The sequence below is a fragment of the Rhea pennata genome, chromosome 1 (assembly GCF_028389875.1).
Source record: "Rhea pennata isolate bPtePen1 chromosome 1, bPtePen1.pri, whole genome shotgun sequence".
Taxonomy (NCBI): domain Eukaryota; kingdom Metazoa; phylum Chordata; class Aves; order Rheiformes; family Rheidae; genus Rhea; species Rhea pennata.
Window position 1 is genome coordinate 39,653,086 of NC_084663.1, and position 21,140 is coordinate 39,674,225.

Below are 21,140 nucleotides of genomic sequence, written 5' to 3' on the forward strand. Positions count from 1 at the left end.
TACAGGAATCATGGATTGATACCCATGTTTGTTTCATGCTATAGGATCCTCAATGAAAGATTGAGTAGTTATGAGGGAAGTTCTCTGTGAGTAGCTCCTTAAATTCTACTCCATGACAAAGGTTAAAGTATGTTCTGAGTTTGCCCTTATACCAGAAGTGATTTTTTTTCCCCTTTGTCACTTTAATAAAGTCTGATTAATTCTGACATCAAAGTTACTACTTTCCAAGCAGTTGCTCCTGAGAATTTACACATATGCTCTTTATGAAATTCTATATGACCACAAAATTTCAGAAAGACGCAGAAGAACATGCTGAGTGGTGAAAACTTCGTACAATATAGAGTGGAATAAGGACTGTCACTGCAAGCATATTCTTTTGCATACGTTTTGGAACTTAGATTTCGCTCTTTTTTTTTTTTTTTTTTTTTTTTTCTGTGAGGTTGCTGTTCTTGTGAAGAGGCATTGTTTTCAGGTTGAGTGCAATGACCACACAAACTTGCCTGGAATGGGAGTTTTTGAGGAGGACTTTTTTACTTTCATTCAATATCTGAGTTGTAGGGGTTTTTAATGGTATTAAGAAATAGTTCTGATTAAGAACACATTTAGGACCTATTTGAAAAAGAATTGAAAAAATATTTTATGCCTTTAATAAGCAATTTTTATGGCACATTGCTGTAGTATTCTTGTGACTTGTTGCTTTGATTAATTTGAGTTTTAAAAGAATTATGTTTGCATGAAGGCAAAGTAAACTATATAGAGGGTGCTAAATTCCTGTCTTAAACTTTGAAGACTTTTCAGGCAGGAACAAATATTAGAAAATAAGTAAGGAGATGTTATTTATATTTTGGAGTCTTCAGTTTAACTAAAAACAAAGTTTTAATAACTTGTTTCCCCCTCTGTGAATATGGTTACAGACAGTCAAGATTGATATGATAGTTGAAATGCGTAAGTTGCGTGTTACTGATCTGCGCACTCACTGCCAAATTCAGACAGATGCTGCATAGGCCTATTGTTTTAGGCACAAAATAGTGGTCACTTATGTTAGATTCTACTCCAGTCATCTGATGCTTTCCTTTTAGTAAATGAATGGCTTTACCTTGAGTCACTGAATGTTTTTATAGTCATCAGAAACCTTGCTGTGATAAGTAGGTACATGGAACATGATAGATCCCTGAATGCTTTTTTATGAATGTTGTTGCACTAGAGTCACTGTGTAATAATTGGTTCAACAATCTTTTTGGCAAGGAAATTGCAAAGATGTTTTATAGAACATGCAGAAAAAGGGAACAGTTGGGGAAAATGTACAGCTTAAGATTGGACTTGAAACTTAAGTGTTTCTGTGATTAAGTTGACAATGTTGTGCATACTATGCCCACAAACTGCTTCTAGAGCTTAGGTGCAGCTAATTTAGTCAACTTAATTGAGCTGTCTGGATGTTCAGCACAATCACTGTGCAGAAAAGGTGGTACGTGTGTTTTAATTTGGATAGTGTGAGTAACCTCTGTTGAGGGGGTTTTAATGTATACATTGGAAAGTTAAAGGCCTACTATATTTTTGAACTTACTATTTTTAGATAAGCAAAAAACTGTCAGCTGTGAGAATAGATTGGTCCCATTTAGTCTCACGTTCTTTGATTGCTCATGTATAAGAATACAAGAAGTGCCACATGAGGCTTGGCCAGTCTAGCCCAGTAGTGGTCCAATCTGTTGAAGATACCTGTGGGAGAACATAAGAACAGGGCAGCCTGTTTCCTCAGAATGTATGTCCAGCCTTTAGTCTTTGGCTGCTCAGAGGCTTCTGACTAGGAGGAGATATCTTTTTACATACCAAGATCTGTAGTGGGCTTTTCTTCCATGAATTTGTCCATTCACATTTGAAGTCTTTTTTTATCACCCACCTCTGTGTGGTAAGGAGTTCTGTAACTAAAGTATGCCTTGCATGAGTTTCCCTTGCTCGGAGCTCAATTACAAATCTGACTATAGGCAATCATGCCTTTTGATGAAAATCTGCCAAAATATGAGGAAAGCCAGTAGAATTTGGGGGCTTGAATGCTTTTTTTGTTTGTTTCTTGATGCAGGGCCTATTCATTTTCTCTCCCAGTTGCTCAACAGATGACAAAGGGGTTGAGGTAATAATTCTGATTTGCACTTCTTTTGGGTCTGTTTATCAACCTGCTTCTCTTCTCTGGAAAATGGTTTAGCAAATTCTAGACTTTAACATTTGATGTTCTTTTGCAGCTCAGTTATTTCAGAGCATGACTTCTATGAAATCGAATGTATTTTTAACGTTGAGGCAAGCAATATCTAGCCTACAGGTTAGAGTTGGCTCATCACAACTGTTACTCTGGCTCCCTAACACTACTGTTCCTGAAGAAAGAGATCCTCATATTTGGTTATGAAGTACTACGAAATGAGTTACTGTTTCTGGGTGCCTGCTCATGGATTCTAAGATTCAATAGATCTTCCCTCCTTATAGAATAAGAGCATGATCTGTAGTATGAGTAAATTCTTGTGCCCTTTGTTAAGACAGTTGCATATCCACTTGTATGAAGGGAAATGTTGATGCTTCCATCTTGTGATGGACCCAGCACTCATCATAGAGCAGGGGTGTTCTGAAGCTTTTATCAAAACCCTTTTCCTTTTTTGTATTTTTCTTTTAAAAAAAACCTCTGTTAAAGTAATTTGTAGACCAATTACATAGTACTACTGTGTTTTCAAACATATAGCTTCATGAAGAGGTAGTACTTTTACAGTAGTTAGAACCCTGAAACAAGACTTAAGTTACCATGGAGCCTGAGATCCAGAGTCTTGCAAAGTTCAGGAAACTAAATGTGTTCAGTCACATTTTCTGGAGACAGCTTTGTTTTTAGGGTTGCAGCATACCACACCATTCCAGCTTGATCTGTGCACTTTCTAAAGCTGTTTGTTAGCATTCTGAATAAACCTGTTATTTTTGTTGCCCAAGACATCTTGCTTAGCATTTGCCTTAGTCGTTGTATGAGAGTCTATTAGCTTAGTCGGAGTCATAATTTTATGTTCAGATGAGTACTTACAGTGGTTCTCAAGTATTTAAGAAAAATTCCCATGGAATCCTCTGGTATCAGAAGCAGTAGAGACATTAATGCTAATGCTGGTTCAATAGAGCTGCTTCACATTAAATTAGATTTCGTAATTAAAGTAGTTTTATTTTCCTGAAGTGTCAGAGATTGTTGACATGCAAAGCAATGGAATAACACTTTATCTTCCCAGAGTGTGATTAACCTCACTTGGCATCTTTTAGTCAGTACATAATATACGTAAAATAAATAAAAACAAACTTAAATGAAGAAAAGGTGAAATGCCATTATTCGAAAACAGTTGAAAGAACTTTTGTGGGTTGAAATTAAAAAAATATGTATATTGAGAGAGCTTTCATGTATTTTAATGTAGTACAACTTTATCAGAAACTTTTGTCGTTCTGCTTCTAGCTTGTATTTTTGTAATAAAATTCCATAGTACAAAGGGGGAGCCAAAAGTTTAGAATACAAAATGCATACTTTTACTATTTCACTTTTAAGATTATATATGTAGATGAGGATGTTGAATAAAACAATACATGATAAACTATTTTCCTTGGAGAAGAAAAGCAGTTTTCATATTCTGCCATACAATTTGCAAGGGAGAAGTATCTCTGAATTACATTTTAAGTTATTTCAGATTAAAAAGTAAGTGATCTGAAATATATGTCACAAAGAAATAAATTTCATTTCTGATTGCAGTGGTTAAATATAAACTCTATGGTATTTAGAATTAATGTTTTACAGAACAGCTAAATCACTGTGCTAAGTGGTGTTTCTGTATTTTATCAAAGAGCCATATTTAATAGATTTCCACTTAACAAGATGGGAGGAGGTTATGGTTGCATATAAAATAATTCAGCTTGCTGAACTTACTCGATTGTAATACTGGTGTTTTAAATGTTGAGTCTTTGTTTTTTGTCTGTTTGTTTGTTTGTTTTTAAGTTTCAGTATGCAGATAGCTATTTATTTAAAATAAAATATTTTCTTTGTCGTCCTAGTACTTAAATGCTCATGGAACTATTTTGTAGCATCTTGTGACAAGTTTTCTGTAGTCTTTTGGCTCATTAATTTATCATACCTTCAAACTGAATGTTTCTATAGTGAGAGAATCATTCTTAAATTTTTAATTTAATAGCCACGTTAAGCACCATCATTAACACCATCAGTTAATGTCATTGCGACTCAAAGGCAGTATCTTTAAGATCTTCAGATAAAGATACCAGCAACAGAGAATTTCCAGATAGGTTCAATGCAAAATGTGCCGCTTGCAGTGCATTACTTACTCAGCGTGCTTCCCAAGGGCCAGTTAAGGCAGGAGATCTCAAACTTAAATGATGATATCTGAAAGTTGTAATAAATATCACATACCTCTCAGTATTTGTGTTTGTTTTTCTATTTCACAGTCAATAATGTATATTAGTTAAAATAAATAAATAAATAAAGCGCTTGCAAATAAACCCCCTCCAAATATCAGATTTTCAGAATTTTCATCATTAATACTTGTTTTTGAGATTTGGAAAAGTTTCCTTAAAATGCATGAATTTTATGAATACTGTATAAAAATACTGTGTAATACAGTGTAGGACTAACAATAGTACTAAATTTTAAACTGATGGTAAGAAGTCTAATTTGTATCAGTTATTTGTAGGCTTGATTTTTTTTTTTTTTTTGAGTGTGGTATAATGTTTTTTCCTTTTGAAGCTGTGGGTCAGCTGTGTCATTATTAAGTAGTACAGCACAGATGGCGGATGCCAGAAATAAAGTAGTGCAAATACGAAATGATGCTTATGTTTGCACCTGTGAGAAAGCCATCATTTATTAGCCCAGATATTACTCGGACTTATTTGCTTATTCTAACATGTTTTGCTTTGGGGAGTTGACTTTCCCATGCCGAACTGATGTATTTTAAGCTTCAGCTTACTTTGCATTTAAGAAAGTGGCTTCAGGATATAACCGCATGTCGTAGTGGCTTTTGTAGGAGCGCTGCTTTAATGAATTTTCTTTGTGCATCCGTGCCTAGGTGTGCTGCCCTGGCAGTTATGGTGATACACAGCTGCCCCGCAGTTAGCAGGCAGTTAGCTTGGAAGAGGCAGGATGCTGCAGGAGAGGTCGGAGGTGGGAGCTCTCTAACCTAGCGCTGCTGAGCCTCCTCCAACCTTCCTGCAGCCTGACCTGTCTTCTGAGGGAGTTTAGGAAGCTGCTTCTTTTTCCACACTTCCTGCAAATGCAAGCAACCGTTGGTCCCTCTCTTTCAGGATAGATGCTGGCACTCCTAAATACGCTTACTGCAATAAACCCATCAAGAACTAATGAAAGCAGGTACATTAAAAACTAGTTAATCATTAGGGATAGGAAATTGTCTGTTTGTGCACTATGACTTGCTTGCTTCTGGTGTGGGCCAATCCATAGAAATTGAGCCATCTACTTGGATCATCAGTTGATTTGAGCTTAGAAGCAGAATCTTGCATGGTCAGAATTGCACTGTGATCATTTGAGACTTGTGAGTAAATTGATTTTCTCATCTTAGTTGATTATCATCAAGTCCTTCAGTATGCAAATATTGAATATTGATTCTTCAGTATGACGGTAGAATAAAATGCATTCTGCATTCATGTTGCACAAGGTATTATTTGCTTCTTTGTGTCTTTGCCTACTGGAGATGCAAGTCTTAGGCAGCCTCTCTCTTTTAATGGCACGTGCAAAGAAGGCTAACTGAAATAATTTGCTTAATTAAATCATACTGAGTTAGAATAAGAAGAAAACTGCTTTGTTATTTCACAACTTTTTTGTAGGTGTTAACCACTACCAAATGGAATAAACTCAAATGTCAGGACTTGGAGTGGATTTTTTGTACGTCTGTAGCAAAAGCTATTGGTGTCGTAAGCTAGTTTAGCACTTCTACTCTGGTAGAAGGTGCCTAGTCGCTCATTTAAAAATGTCGGTGCTAAATACGTACTACTGGAATATGCTCTTCATTGACGTGGTTTCAGTAATTTGTTGAGTTTTAGTTCTCGTAGGCTGTTACCGATACAGTTTTTAGCATTTCTTTTTTCCTAAAGCATTGACATAATTGGGTAAGCTTTAAAGGCTCTTACCAGCTGGGAGGTGCCTTGGTGACCTTATGTCCTAGGCTGCCTTAGTTTTTATTAGGCTCATCATGACCTTTGGCAGATGTAGACTAACAGAAATTCAAGGCGACTTATAGCCACCTTTTTAAGTATGCATTTGGAGAACTGTTGTATTTTATTTATCCTGTGGCCACTAGTGCAATCAAGTAGAATAATTGAATAATTCCAGACTGCTGGAAGGAGGGTTAGTGATAGTGTTGACAGTGTTCATCTTACATCTTTAGTATCTGTGGCAGACTAAGTTCAAGCAGGCTGTAATAGTGATTCAGGGACTGCAAATGCAAATAATGTTTTGGCTAATTTGGTGGTTTTATTGTTGACCTAAATGGTATGTAAATAGAAAATTAGGGCAGAATTTTAGACTGCTGCATACTTGTCTATGACAGAAAAAAATAGTGAATATTGGTGAGGTTTTTGGCATTTTGCAAAATAAGCTAGAGATAGAATAAGAGCTATATCCATGCAGCATTTCCTTCCTCATGTGATTTGAGAAATGCTGCATTTATTCTTTCTGGAGCAGATCCACCAAAATTGTTCTTAATTTCATCTTTCTTCTTGAGGCTTATTACCCTTGATGTTCTAAGTATGTTATGACTTTAAAGCTAGTTCTGTTCAGCTTATTGAATTACTTGGTCTTTTCTGTGGTTGTCTATAAGGGTTTCTGTACAAGTCATTTTGAATTTAACTTTTCATGTAAAAGCAAATGGCACAATACATGCGACCTACTTTGTAATGTTTCAAAAGGAAATCCAATTTCTAATAAGTATTATTCATTAAATGTTATTTACCATTTTTCTTTTAATTAGATTTAAAAATGGGATAGTAATCAGTGTAAAACAGATTGGATCTTGTTTTCCTCTCTTTCAAATAATTTAATATCTCTTAAGTCTGAGACTTTTTTTGGTATCCAAATTAACATTATCAATATTTTAATGCTATGATTTGTACTATCTTACACCTGTCATAGAGATATGCTGTGGCAGAGCAAGTGTTTTTATGGGATCTTCTTTTTGATTTAAGTTGTTCTACTTACCTATCCCAAAGCTGCTTCTGTGGCTGCCATTTGGGTCTCTGTGTCCGCTCGTCGCTGCTGCTCTTGCCCGTCTCTGTGTCTGTGGGGGCATCTTGGAACTTTGTATATGTTATTCTTTCAAGCGAATCGTAATTTGTCATGTCTTAATTCACGTTCTAGGATTTTCCCTAGTGTCAAAATTCAATTTTTTTCCCTCAACATTTTACTTCTCTGTCCTTCCTTTTTTTTTTTTTTTTTTTTTTTTTTCCCCAAAACTACTGTATCACCTTGTTTTATCAGTTTTTGTCAATGCTTAACAAACTTGTTAGTTTGGACAAGGAGTGTGTTTGTGAAGTGTACCTGGTTCTCTCCTTTTCACAACGCCTTGATTCACGCTGCAGATCAGTCTCGGTATGAATGAACTTGATTCCTTTGAGATCAAAACGAAGTGGAAGAGATATTCCTCCCTGACCATTGCGTGCAATCAGGGGTTTAACAGGAGACTAATTCTAGCTAGAAATGTGTACCTACTTTTTGATCTGTTTTTATATACAAATCCTCTCCTCTTTGGACTACATAATCCATGTCTACATCAACAAGTAATGAACTTTACCATATCTGTGCTAAACCAAAGTAACTGATAGCTATTTAAATGGTCCTTTTGCTCACAGCCAGTTCTTCACAGAGCAGAACTTTGATCCAGTGTGGCACAACTTCTGCCTATACTTTTTCTGCTGGAAGTTGTTGTCTTACTATTTCAGGCCTTTTGTATATGCGAGTTGCATGTTTATTTCTGTGGTTGTTTGTTATATGTGTGTTGTTCTAAGTATCTGTGAATGCATAATATTTTTCAGGTGATGTTTCTCGTACATTTATTGATAGCCTGTAGTAATTGTCTATTTTTATTTTCCCACTCATGCCCTTTGTATGTATTAAAAAAGAAAATCATAAATACTTTATGCAGCTCACAGATGTGGTATTCCGTGTCTACCCTGCATGTCTTATTTCTCGCTTCTATAGTCTGTCAAGTTTTGCGTGAACTTTGTTTGTCTGAATTAAGTCAACAGAACAGTGTACAGTTTATCATAGTAAAAGTTATTTTGTTTGAAATCTTTACTCTCACGTTAGAAAAGGTTAAAATTCGATTACATGTAAGCATCCAGACATTTCTTCTCCTTGAAATAATTCTTCAGTTCAATCTAAGACCAGACTACTGTAGTAAGCAAGCAGACATTTGCCCATGGATCAGTAAGCATATGGGTAGCATGTTCCTTTGCAAGTTCGAGGGATCAAGTCAACGAATGCACCTTCTTGCTCTAAAGGCTACTCCTGACTGATAAACATCTAATCTGTTCTTCAGGGGTTGAGATTTGCCTGAAGAGTCAGTGTAATCTGTTCTGCTGCTTAACTGTCCTTATGATCGCAAAGGTTTTTCTGACTATTTAGCCAAAATTTTCTATTCATCAACTTAAATTCATTAATTCAGTTAATTCTTTTCATCTTAAAATTATGATTAGAAGTCTGGTGTCACATTCATTTCTCGGTTGCCTTCTTTTTGGAGTAAACAAACCCAGATCTTAGTCTTGTTCTTCATAGAGCGTGTTTTTTTTTTTTTTTAAAAAAAAGATCTTTTTTGTTACTGTTCTGTAGAGTCTCTTTAGTTTGTCTGTTTTTTTTTTTTAATGTGTGCTGTGCAAAAATGGACAAAGAAGGTTATAATGGAAATATTTAGTAATATGGTGTGCAAAAGTCGACAAAAGAATGGGAAGAATTACATCATTTGACATTTGTACATCTTACCTGTTTATATGGTGTATACAAGCAAGAAGCTAGCTTTTAGGATGGTATGTAAAAATTTTCATACTCACTTCTCATCTGATATGCATACCTGTTTCTATATAACTGCTGCTAGCTAGCCACTTATTTTTCACCTTTAGTTTCTGCAGCTGATTATATGAAACTTTACACTTGCTGTTACTACATTTAACAATGAGTGTGATACATGTTTTGCAGGGGAAATAAATTGTACCTGTTTTAAATAATTGAGTGTTCCTTCTTCTGTAAAGCCACATCTCTTAAAAAGGCAGAAAATCTGGAATATATTACTTTGTTTGGGTGTCCCGTCACCCCCACCACCACCCCCGTGCTACTTGTCAAAAGTAAAAGCAAGTTATCTTTAATGCATCTAAGCTCCTGACTTTTATTGGCATGGAATAGTCTGTTATAATTGTTGCTATACAGATACTTTGGGGGTATCTAAAATGTTTGATGATTCAAAATGGGATGGGGTTTTTGCTTATCTTTTTGGCAAATGATTATACGGTTACAAAACTTCAGGGCAAGATAGCATAATATATTCATGTCTTTAATAAACTTTTTATAAATTTTTTTATTTATTTATTTTAGATGCTGGCATCACCATCAACATCAGGTCAGCTGTCTCAGTTTGGGGCAAGTTTATACGGGCAACAAAGTAAGATTTTTTTTTTTTGATAAGTTTGTTCTATGCTAAAGATGTTTTAGTTTAATGCTCTTTGGGCAGAGAACATGCATATTGTTTTGGTTTTTGCTGATTACAAAGAAGACCTAGTATGTCTTATTGTGGATTGGGATTTTTGTTTTGGAGGATGTGTTTTTGCATTGCTTTAGTATGCAAAATGTCACATATTGACACTGTATAGCTGTTAAATATCCATATAGCTGTTAAATATAATCCCAATTATAATCCATCATCGTATAAAGAATTTGTGTGATTTAACCATCACTCTAAGGAAACTAGGCTAGGCCAAGATGAGCCTAGTACTAAAAAATAAGTACTACTGATGAGCAGTAGAAGGAACAGCTTAAATTATAACGGATATTTTACATTGCATGGGATCAAATTAAATCTTGTCTATGTGCTTGGCAACTCATGTTTGGAAAAGATTTATACCAGTAAGATTGCTTCTGTGTTGCTCTTTTCCACCTCTTGAAGTCTCTTTCTGTATTTGCCAGTCTGTATCTAATAGTGCTCTGGAAGACACACGGTAATTATACTGCTTAATGTTAGGCATTAACTTAGGTGCCAGAGTTGCAAAATTGTAGCTGACAGACAGGTGCCTCCAGAGATTGACTCCAAATACATAAGTTAAATATAGTTATGCAAGTAAAATAGGTTTGTGAACATCCGTTACCACTGTACTCTTGTGAATGTTTGCAACTTTCTAGTCAAGCACATCTGATACAGACACCAAGGAAAATAATCTTCAGGGTATTTTGGCAAGTGTGGGAGATTTTGTTTATCTCAATGGCTGTTGATGAGCAACCAAGTAAAATCAGCTGCTACTTCCTTGTGCTTGTGAGATTGATATGATCAGTTTTGGCCAGTCTGATAGTCATGGTTGGCTGGTGGCTTTCTTGGTCCCAGATCTGGCACTGTTGAACCTTCCAGGCTCTACTGTGTATACTTACTGAAGTCATTTCGTTCTGTTTATCACAGTTGAATTTGGTGTTTCTTCTAAGGTTAAGTTCTTTGTTTATTTTTTCCATCAAGTTTGTTCAATCAATTGGATGTGATGCCTGTGATATCACAACATGGAAACATAAATGGCTAAAAGAAAGTGGATATTATTAGGGTTCAGTCTCTTCCAAATACTGAGAGAGAGGGGCAGGGGGAAATGTGCTATGCTGAGGATAATGTTGCAACTAAAATACTTGCTGTTAATGCCCATGTATTTTGGTAGCTGTCAATCATTTAGCAAGATGTTGTATTATAGAATGGAATCACCATAATCAAACTTAAACTCTAGGTGCAAAAATGGCCACTTAATTGATCAGGCTTCAGCATTGCCCAGGAGATCCCTTGTCTCTGTTTAAAACAAGAAGAAACAAAAAGTAGGAAAAAAAGCATTAAAAAAAAGCATTTTTATATAGTGAATATTGTGACTGCCCATACTTGTCTGACTTTACTGTAACAGCCCTACTCATTAAAAATTCTAATTTAAAGAAAGCCAACAAGAAATAACCTTCATTAGAAATTGGTTGTGTTGGAATGAATGTTTGTACAAAGTTAACTTGAATACAGTAATCCTGTTTTTCAGTGTGCTATATTTAGCTCATAAATGTATGTTTTGCTTTACCATTTTATTTTTAAAATGCCACCTAATTGTTAATCAGTGTGAAATATTGTTTGTAATGTGTATTTATGCTCATTGAAATTATTCTGATGCAGCAAATTGCCAAAATATTTACCATAAAGACCTTAATATAATTAGCATTTAATGAATCTTACAAGGCTCGTTATAGTGAGCCACATTACGACTTAACCCTCAAATTTATTTCTGTACATTCAGATTATCAAAATTTCTCATTGCAAAAGTCCTAAATTGAGAATTGTAATATAGAACAGTGGAAAAACAACAATTTTCGAAGTGTGAAAGCTTAAGATCTTTGAGATTTCTTCAGACTTTGTCCATGGTAATAACCTGAGCAAACACACTGTATCCGTTCTTTGCATTTTTAGTATTTAATCATCTTTTACACTGGTATATTCAGCTCTTCTGACAGGGTTATCTATCAGCAGAGAGTGCTGATTCATCATGACTTTTAATGTAACTTGTCTGTAAGATAAGATTTTGAATTCTGACTGTGAGTCTACCTCAGCAGCCTGATGTTAAACCAATAGAAGAGATATTGGGAGCTATCACATTTTATGTGCCAAGTTGTTTCTATTGCTAGGTTGCCTTAAATGGCTTTTTCTTGTCTTTGGAGGTAATTCCAAAACTTAATAAATACAGAAAAATGATGCAAGAATGGTGAGAAATTTCATAAAGTTTTCAGACATATTTTCAGATAGGGCAGCTAATTGGGTATTTTTGTTTTTATTTAAAGTGATTTTTTTTCCTCACCAAAGTGCTTATTTTATTCTGTCACACACAAATGCTTGTGTAGGGAATATTACTGATCACTGTTAAGTCATCTGTATATTTTTAATTGTTAGTACAGGGCAGTTAAAGTCCTACTTGCTTTCAGTTTTCAGAATATTAGACCTGATGTGATCATAGACACTGAAGTTCTGTTATCATAGAGCAGCAACTTAAACTTTATAAGGAGCTTTCCTAAAAAAGGTGGTGGTGTCCTAGAAACAATGTTATGGAGAATTATATATTCATAATTTTCTTTTTTAATAAAAATTTTGCTTCATTTTTAATGAGACAGAGCAGTGTTCTAAATACTGGCCAAATATGTATCAGCTTATTCAAAAGTAATTAATCTATGTATTCAGTGAAGATGCTAATTTTTTAAAAATGCTGCCAACTTTCTGAGATAATACATAGATTTGCGTGTCCTCATCAAAAAATCTAAACCTAAACCCTTCCTTTATAGTCCACATCTCAAAGGAAATGAAATTTCATTAGTGACTCAGATAAAGAAATTTCTTAAAGCGCCTTTCTAAAGTTTAACAAAAAGAGGACTATATTGGAGATAATTGGGATTCTATCATGCAAACAAGGACTTAGTTTTTACACTGCACTTTCCTTCAGTCTTTGCACTTTTTTTTTTTAAGGTTGTCAGCATAAATTGTTTCCATCTACACTAGATGGATAAGACTTGTTCCTTTGTTCCTATATATTTCCACCCCTCTGAATTTTTTCTCAATAGGTGCACTAGGCCTTCCAATGAGGGGAATGAGCAACAATACCCCTCAGTTAAATCGCAGCTTATCACAAGGCACTCAGTTACCGAGCCACGTAACGCCAACAACAGGGGTACCAACAATGTCACTTCACACGCCTCCATCTCCGAGCAGGTATTTATTGATAGCCAATATTTCTGCAGTCGTGTCTTTCTGCAGAGCACTTCTCAAGTGTTCTGCGAATGTTGTCTCAGCTACGTTAGAGTCTAATTAATAAAGAAGAAAAATTTTCTATGTATTGTGATCTATGTCGGGAAAACAATACTGTAAAACAGTAAGATAGGACTTACTTACTATAAGACGGTATTTGATTTTGTAAGCAGGAGATGTTGCTGGCAAATTCTGCTTCAGAATGTAAGATGTTGGTTTTTGGCTGTTTTGGTAAATATGTGATTAAAATTTTTTATATGCATGTCATTCACAGCTTAGGATTTTAAGGTAATAGGTCTGAAGCACTCATTAAAAAAAAAAAAAAGCTGCAATTCCTTTTCAAATTCATAATACTTAAATATTTATATAAAACCTGACCGAGGAATTGATTAGTATGTAATGGGACAACTAGTATTGCTGAAGAAATCAAAAAACTACATTAATTACAGAGAAGTAATAACCCAAACATGCTGCATTGATGCTCATCACAAATTGAGTTGCAACCGCTAAAAGTCTGTCGTACGTAACTTAAATGAATAACCAAATACTGTTGTACAGATTCATCTTTTCAAATGTTTTCTCTTTTTCAGGGGGATATTGCCTATGAATCCTAGGAATATGATGAACCACTCCCAGGTTGGTCAGGGCATTGGAATTCCCAGCAGGACAAACAGCATGAGCAGTTCAGGGTTAGGCAGCCCCAACAGAAGCTCTCCAAGCATAATATGTATGCCAAAGCAGCAACCCTCTCGACAACCTTTTACTGTGAACAGGTAAGTCTGTTTAGTCAGACCATCCCCATAAATGACCCTGTGTTTTAATACTTATCTTGAAATCTAGTGTTTTGAGGTTTTTTTTTTAAATCCATTAGACTAAAGCATGAAAGTGCAGCATTGCATGTTTTAGTGTCTTGGCAGTAAACTTTGAAGCTGCTTTGACTGTTTGCACAAGCTTTTTGAGGACTTGAGCTAAATTCTGGTTTTGACTGTTGAATTTCTACTGTTACTTGTTTAAAATACATGATGTTCCTAATGAGTTCCCTGGTTTTTTGAAACTGTCTTGATTTCGTGTATACGCTGTCGCATTTTAATAGTATTTATCTATGAGCTTGGGAAGAAGCCAGCCAAGATTTAATAATACAGTAGTTTTTCTGGAAGAATTGTTAACTGATTCGGACACAGTATTTTACAAGTATTTACAGACCTTGTATTTTACCTCTTCAGATTTTGAAACAATATGGAGAGGCTTGCCATTCAATTAAAGATTTGGTGCTCTTTTTGATGCCAAAAGTGTCTCTGTGACTTTTGATCTTTTTCTAACTCTGGGCAAGATTTTAGCATCAGAAATCATTAAGATTTCATTTGGGTTCTGTCACTATGTTTATGCTTAATTTATATTGATAAACTTGTAGCTGAAAGTTTGTTCTTTCTATCTATTTAATGTGCATAGTCACAACTTTGCACAGGTGACTTCTTTCTGTGCTTCATTCCACAACCTCATGGTCCCTGGGCTGCCAGTTTCTTCCTCTTCCACACTTGAGGGGCCCTTCCTAGAGGACCGTCTTGTACACTGAACACAAATAAGCTCAGTGCAGTCAGATGGCCAGTCTACCCAATCCAATATTTTACCAGTTGGATAAAGGAAGATAAAAACTAATGCTACAGTTAACTGAAAATTGGTCAATCTGTTTAGTTGTGTAGTTTAACATAATGATAGAGGTATAAAAATAGTTTCCTTAATGGTAGCAGTAGAGATCTAGTAGTAGCTGCTTATGTCCTTGGCATGTGGAAGACTGTGTCTTGCCTTCTCATTGGGTTGAATGTGCCTTTTCTTCCTGTGATGATGATGATTTTAAAAGAGAATTTTATATTTCAAAATATTTTGAAACTTGAACAACATAAAAGATTGAAATAGTAACATACTTGGAAACTCTAAATGCAGAAGATAATGATTTTGGAGATTAATGTTAAGTATAGGAGGTACTAGTTTAAATATTCTTTCAGCTGTAGGTTAGAGATAATGAAATTCCAGTCTCTAGGAGCATTTGAATTAAAATCTTCATCTTTTGCTGTTTGAATTGTATATTTCATTTTAGGGGCACTACAGTTACAAGTTGAGGAGAAACTAGCACTGGGGAACATTAATAAGTCTTTATTCCTCAGCCTATAGAAGTGTAGTAGTCATGCATATCTTATCGTCAATGTATATTTTTAACAATATTTTGAAATGGTATTTAAAAAGTCATTACAGTGTTTTCTTGACAGTTGCATAAATTGTCACTTCCATGAAGTATTTTCCAAATGGTTGCCTTCGTTTGAGCAATGAGTGCTTTTAGTGTTTTGAACATATGAAATACTTCGCTTTCTTCCTCTTTGTTAGTTGCATCGGTGCAGCATGTTGTAAAATGAGGTAATACTGGTTAACAAATAGGTTCTCATGAAGCTAGATTTGAGGCCCTGCAGATCGCCCTCCTGTTAGCGCTTTTGCCAGGTCTAGAATTCACAGAAGAGCCCAGAAAGCTATTTCTTGGAGCGAGCGAAGTGTCGATCTGCATGCCTTCCACATGCAGCACCTTGCTGAAGCAAAGCGGGACAGGACCATTCTTGACAGACTGTTCCCTTTCTGGAAGTCTCCATGCAAAATAAAGGATTCGGGGCTATTTCAAACTGAAATAAATGCTCCAGACTTGCAAGTGTGAAAATGTCCATTTAGATAACATTTCCGTTCAGAAAATACGTTTGGGATTTTTATTCACAGAATCTTCTAAACCATCAACTTCCGTCCCATTAGAGAGGAAAAATGAACGTCGTGGTTGTGCGTGGGGCAGAAACTCCGAGTTGCGGCTCAGCCGCGGGCTGCCTTTTGGCTTCGCAGCCGCTTCGGCGCGCGCAGCACCGCGCGGCCGGTTTGCCAGGGTGTTTCCCAGAGCCCCGCGGAACGCCGGGGCGTCTCGGAGAGCGTCTCCACGCTCGCGCCGACATCACACACGCGCCGTGGTGACTTCCCGGGTGCCGGCTCAGCTTGCGCTGCCGAGCTCGTAGCTGAGACATGACAAACTCCATCGCTCCTGGCATCCGTTTTATCACCTGCAATGAGTGGATTACAGGCTGACCTCCTGCTACTGCATTTACTGCTGTTCCGCTTATGCGTTTCTCAGTAAGGATCGCGTTTTGTCGTAGCTTGTGGATGATCAGGTGCCGAAGGCACTGTCGCTGTCAAAAAAAAAAAAAAAAAAAAAAAAGGTTATTTCAAAATTATTCAGATTGCCTTGATTCAGTGGTGCTTGCTGCTGCTCCTAGTTTTCAGACGTATAAAGGAAAATAAGTAAAAAAATGAGTTTAGGCTATGTGGGTTGCTGAAATAATTTGCATCTTTTTTTTTTTTTTTTTTTTTTTTTTTTTCTTCTTAACATCTTCCACTGGAGATTACAAAGTATGTATTTCCTTTCGTGTGACTACTTGGATTTTTTTTCACAGTATGTCTGGATTTGGAATGAACAGGAATCAGGCGTTTGGAATGAATAACTCCTTATCAAGTAACATTTTCAATGGAACAGGTGAGTCTGCTCTGGTGTGTGTAGAACTTTAAGTACAGTAGAGGGGGTATTTTGACTGAATAAGACTGATGGAAAGTATTTTGCTGTGTGCAATTTTATCATAATTTTCATGTGTTGCATAGAAATACTGCTGTAAAATACTTCTACATATTCCTAGGTAATATCTGTGCCTTTTAATCTTGAATTTGATGCATGAAAATATGTTGCTAGTTCTAAGGTTCTACAGAAGAATAAGTATTTTGATTAGATTTTTAATGTGTAAAATGTGTAAAATTTAATGAATTATGTGTATAGATAGCGAAAGCAATGCATGCACACACCCCAGTGTTTTGGGGTGGAACCGGCGCTGCTCGGTGCGTGCACGCGCCGCTGTTGCCGCGCGGGGCTGTGCCCATGCCACCGGGCGGGCGGCAGGCTGGGGCACCCGGCAGCCCTGCAGCCCGGCCCGGCGCGACGCGCGCTCGCCTGCCACTGCCCAGCACCATGTGCTCCCTGCTGGCTCAGCAGCTGACCTTCCCCTGTCTGTCTTAAGGACATAAAAGCTCCTAAGTGCTACCACCAAGACAGATTTTCTTCTCTGAAACAGTCTCCTGAGAGCTCCTTACGTTACAAGCAGGTTACCTATCCTAACACTGTGTCTGTATTTTACCAGGTACAGTGTTTAATTCGGAATGAGCAGACCTTGTTACTAAATATTACTTGACCAGAAATTGTTTTAAAAGAAACATCCTGGTGTTCTTCAGCATAATCTTGTAACACCGATGTTATATTTATTCATCCTAATTATACTAAGAGTGTTACATGTTGCGAAAAGATCAGTCTGAAGGAAGAAAATATTCCTGATGTTTGTCCTGCATGCAGTGAAGTTTTTCTGTGTAATGTAGTCTTTGAGTTAATAGCTTAAAGGCATTTAAAATATCTGCTTTTATTCTAGATGGAAGTGAAAATGTGACAGGACTGGACCTCTCAGACTTCCCAGCACTAGCGGACAGAAACAGAAGGGAAGGAAGTGGCAATCCAACTCCATTAATAAACCCTTTAGCTGGAAGGGCTCCCTATGGTATGACTATACTTTTGAAAACTTTTTGAGTGCAGTAGTGTTTGCAACTTTTTGAGTGCAGGTATTTGCTTTGATTCACTGTTTGTTCATAAAGCAATAAGTAGCCTTTTCAAAATGCCAGACACTTGAGCTTCTAAACTTTATTTTTGAAAATAAATAATCAATATCTTTATAATTGGAGATTCAAGTCAGCTCCTTTAGGTTCATCTTCAATAACAATTGTTGGGGTTTTCAGTCTATTATCAGTCAGATTCGAAGTCTGTCTTACGTAAGTCTTGCTGAACAGTTTGAAACATTAAAAAGACACATGTAGATCTTATTATGTGAATCTGAAAAAAATCAAGTAAATTTAGCATTAAGCACAAGTGGTTTTTTTGTTACTACTTTAGCAAATTTTGTAATGGGTGTTGCATCAGCTATTCTCAGAAGTTGCTTTTGTGACTTAAAACTCTTTTCTGGACACTTCTCAGATTTCCAACTAAAAAGGCTTAGTGTTTTCCAATTAAAAAAAGCTAGTGTTTCTCAAAGACATCTTCAGTTTTAATTGGAGAGGCCTATTAGGTACTACATTATCAGGAGAAAGTAACCTCAGTGTAACCACTGCCCTCTGCTTAAGATAGCTGTGAGAAACAGCTAAATGAGTTAAACTGAAGTACTCCTAAACACAGGCAAAAGTCACTTCCCTAAACAAAGGCATAGAAAAGTCCCACAGAGTGGAGAGCTCTTATGGCTTGTAGCTCTGTGAGACTGTGTGTGTCTCTGAAAGAGGAACAAGAAAATGCATGGAAACCTGGTAGAGTGTAAGGAGGTTAGAGGTCCACATTGATGTACTTAGGGCACGATTATGAGACTGTGGTTTCACCTTCAGCAGCATACGTAAACAGTCTATAGTCACTTTTTCCTTGTGCTTACACCATTTCCACATTTTGGTGCTAGCATAGCTGTTAACAAGATTATTTGGTGAACCAAGAAGGAAATTTATCTGTCTGAAAAGTTATGTTAAGCATCTGCTTAATGCAGGGAATGGATGTCAGGGTAGAAGCAGTGAAGAAATAGGGGTAGGGGATGCATTGGGCACTGTCTTCAGCAATAAAAAGTAGAGAGTGCTTTTGCTTATGGTTCAGAAAAAGAAGGTTTGGAATTCTGAGCAGAGACATAGTTTTTAATACTTTTCTCATTTGAGGTTTTAAGTTTCCTAAATAATTTTTAGATAGACTGAGTATATGCAACGTAATTAATTTGTTATCAATTTTCTTCATCCAGTGGAAGAAATCTAGTAACTCTGGATGAAAAGGGAGATCAGCACAAACAAGATTGAGTCAATGTGCTTTCTAAAACAGGGAACTCTGACCTCTAACTTCAGAACATAAGAAAAAGTCATATAGATCAGCTAGTGAACCATTTTGGCTATTATACATTTATTAAGAATCTTTGAAAAAAAAGATTACACTTACTTCTGTCTTCCCTTACTCTAGTGCTATATAGTTTGCTACCAAATCACTGTATTATTTCTCTGCATCTCAGCATCTCGCATCTCAGCAGAAAATATTTGCCCTTGGGCAGATAGGGGTTTCTCTTTTTTGTGCCAATAAAAAAAAAAAAAGAAAGAAAAAGAAAAAAAAAACCATTGCTCTTTGGTAGTTGGAATCCATGTTCCAATGTGAATGGCCTACTTTTTATAAATTAGGGTCAGAGCACTAAGGGTTGCAGGCTAAATGCTTTCAGTTTTGTTACTTTATATGTCACAGCAAGTATTTCATTGGTGATACGTTCTGTTGCAAGTTAGTTGAGTATCTTTTAAGAATGTGTTCATAGCCAGATTATGCTCAGAAATTCTTCATGCAGTTAGGGCAAAGGAGGAAAAAAGTATTACAATCTTTCAAATAATACATCCTCCTTTCGTCAGTGGATTTCCTTAAATACTTCTTTTAATGATGCCTCTAAATATTATTTTGATTATTTAGATATTCAAAACAGGTACTATCCATGGCAGAAGTATTGATCTTAATCCTTAAAGCAGTGGATTTGTCTGAAGTATAAATTTAGCACCATATGTTTCTTACCTCACACTTAAATAAGAGGTTTTATTCAAATATGTGTGGATGTCTTCATGAATATGCTTTATTTTGCCTGTTCTTTGAAAATCATTTATATTACACAATTTGCATATAATGAAAACAGATAGTAAGCAAAATCAACAGCATATAAATTTTTGCTTAGAGTTCATTTAGTGACATCTCTGCTTTCACTTTGGTGATAGTTGGAATGGTAACAAAACCAGCAAGCGAGCAGTCTCAAGACTTTTCAATACACAATGAAGATTTTCCAGCATTACCAGGTTCCAGCTACAAAGACCCAACATCAAGTAATGATGACAATAAATCTGTAAGTAAATTTTACAGCCTCACTTGTTTTCACTGTTCCTTCTTTTTTGATAATTATATTTTTAAAAGCGCAGTAATGCCAGTTGAATTTATTTATTATTAATGATCTTCAAATTTGCCGCTCTAAGTTGGTAAGAAAATATACATGAGCATCATTTAATACATAGCTGCATAAATGGAATTTCTTAGGAGGCGTTTTTTGTCCCAACAGTCAATATGACCTTGCTTTCTCATTTTCATAAGTTTTGTTCAACTAATATATTTTTTTGTGGTGGAGGGGGAGGGGACTTGCATGAACACATCAAAGTTAGTTTCTAGAACTGAAATCTATCTTTCAAGTTTTGCAATTCATATTTTTTTCTCTCCCAATTCCAGCTCATTCTTTGCTGTCGGTGTTATAGGCACTTCTCATCAGTAGTTGTAACTTAAAAATTTTAACATCTTTCTTCAAAGCTGTCAGGCCTTTAGATGTTGGGTGGTACAATATCATTTGAAGGTAAAATTCTTGATGGGGCAAATGAAGGCAGAGGGAACAAGCCATTTTAATCAAGATCACTGCATTCATGAGTTTGTTGCAGACTGGTTGTATACATTATATCTTAAATATTGTTGTAATTATTACATATTAGATGTATAAATTAATTATAAGGTTATGGTTTCTTCTATTGTTTTCTCTGAAAGATGTGTGATAAAAATAGCTTAAATAAAGATGAATACACTAAACTTGAGATGGCAGAGGAACTATAATACAGTATTTGAGAAGATGTTCTAGTTCATGATTGTTTTGCTACTTATTATTACAAAAATATATATTAATCAGGGTGGTATGAGTATTACAGTGTAGGTAGTAGACACAACTACAAACTCATGGTGAAAACTGAAAAATGTAACTAAAAAGGAGAGAATCTCAGTCTCCAAATGCTGTTGCTATGTTTATATTACAGAGAATGTTTTGATACACTTAGTACAGTAAGGAACGAAGGAGTAGATGTGAATACATTGTGTTACTGTAGACTTGTTTTAAAGAATAATAATAATAAAGTAAGAAATAGTAGTTACGAAAGGTATTTTTTGTCAGGATATGGCCTTCTGGAGAGCAATCACAGTTTCTCACCACA

At 35.9% G+C, this 21,140-nt stretch overlaps 1 protein-coding gene across 6 annotated transcripts in view; it reads left to right on the forward strand.

The window, feature by feature from the left end:
* The window catches only part of CNOT2 (CCR4-NOT transcription complex subunit 2), a 94,757-nt gene that overhangs the window by 57,985 nt on the left and 15,632 nt on the right, over window positions 1-21,140 (forward strand). For all 6 annotated transcript variants that reach the window (XM_062584527.1, XM_062584506.1, XM_062584496.1 and 3 more), the window contains 6 exons: window positions 9,605-9,671; window positions 12,839-12,986; window positions 13,613-13,795; window positions 16,499-16,578; window positions 17,513-17,638; window positions 19,899-20,023. In XM_062584527.1, coding sequence (XP_062440511.1) covers window positions 9,605-9,671; window positions 12,839-12,986; window positions 13,613-13,795; window positions 16,499-16,578; window positions 17,513-17,638; window positions 19,899-20,023 — 729 coding nt within the window. The remainder of the gene's footprint in view (window positions 1-9,604; window positions 9,672-12,838; window positions 12,987-13,612; window positions 13,796-16,498; window positions 16,579-17,512; window positions 17,639-19,898; window positions 20,024-21,140) is intronic.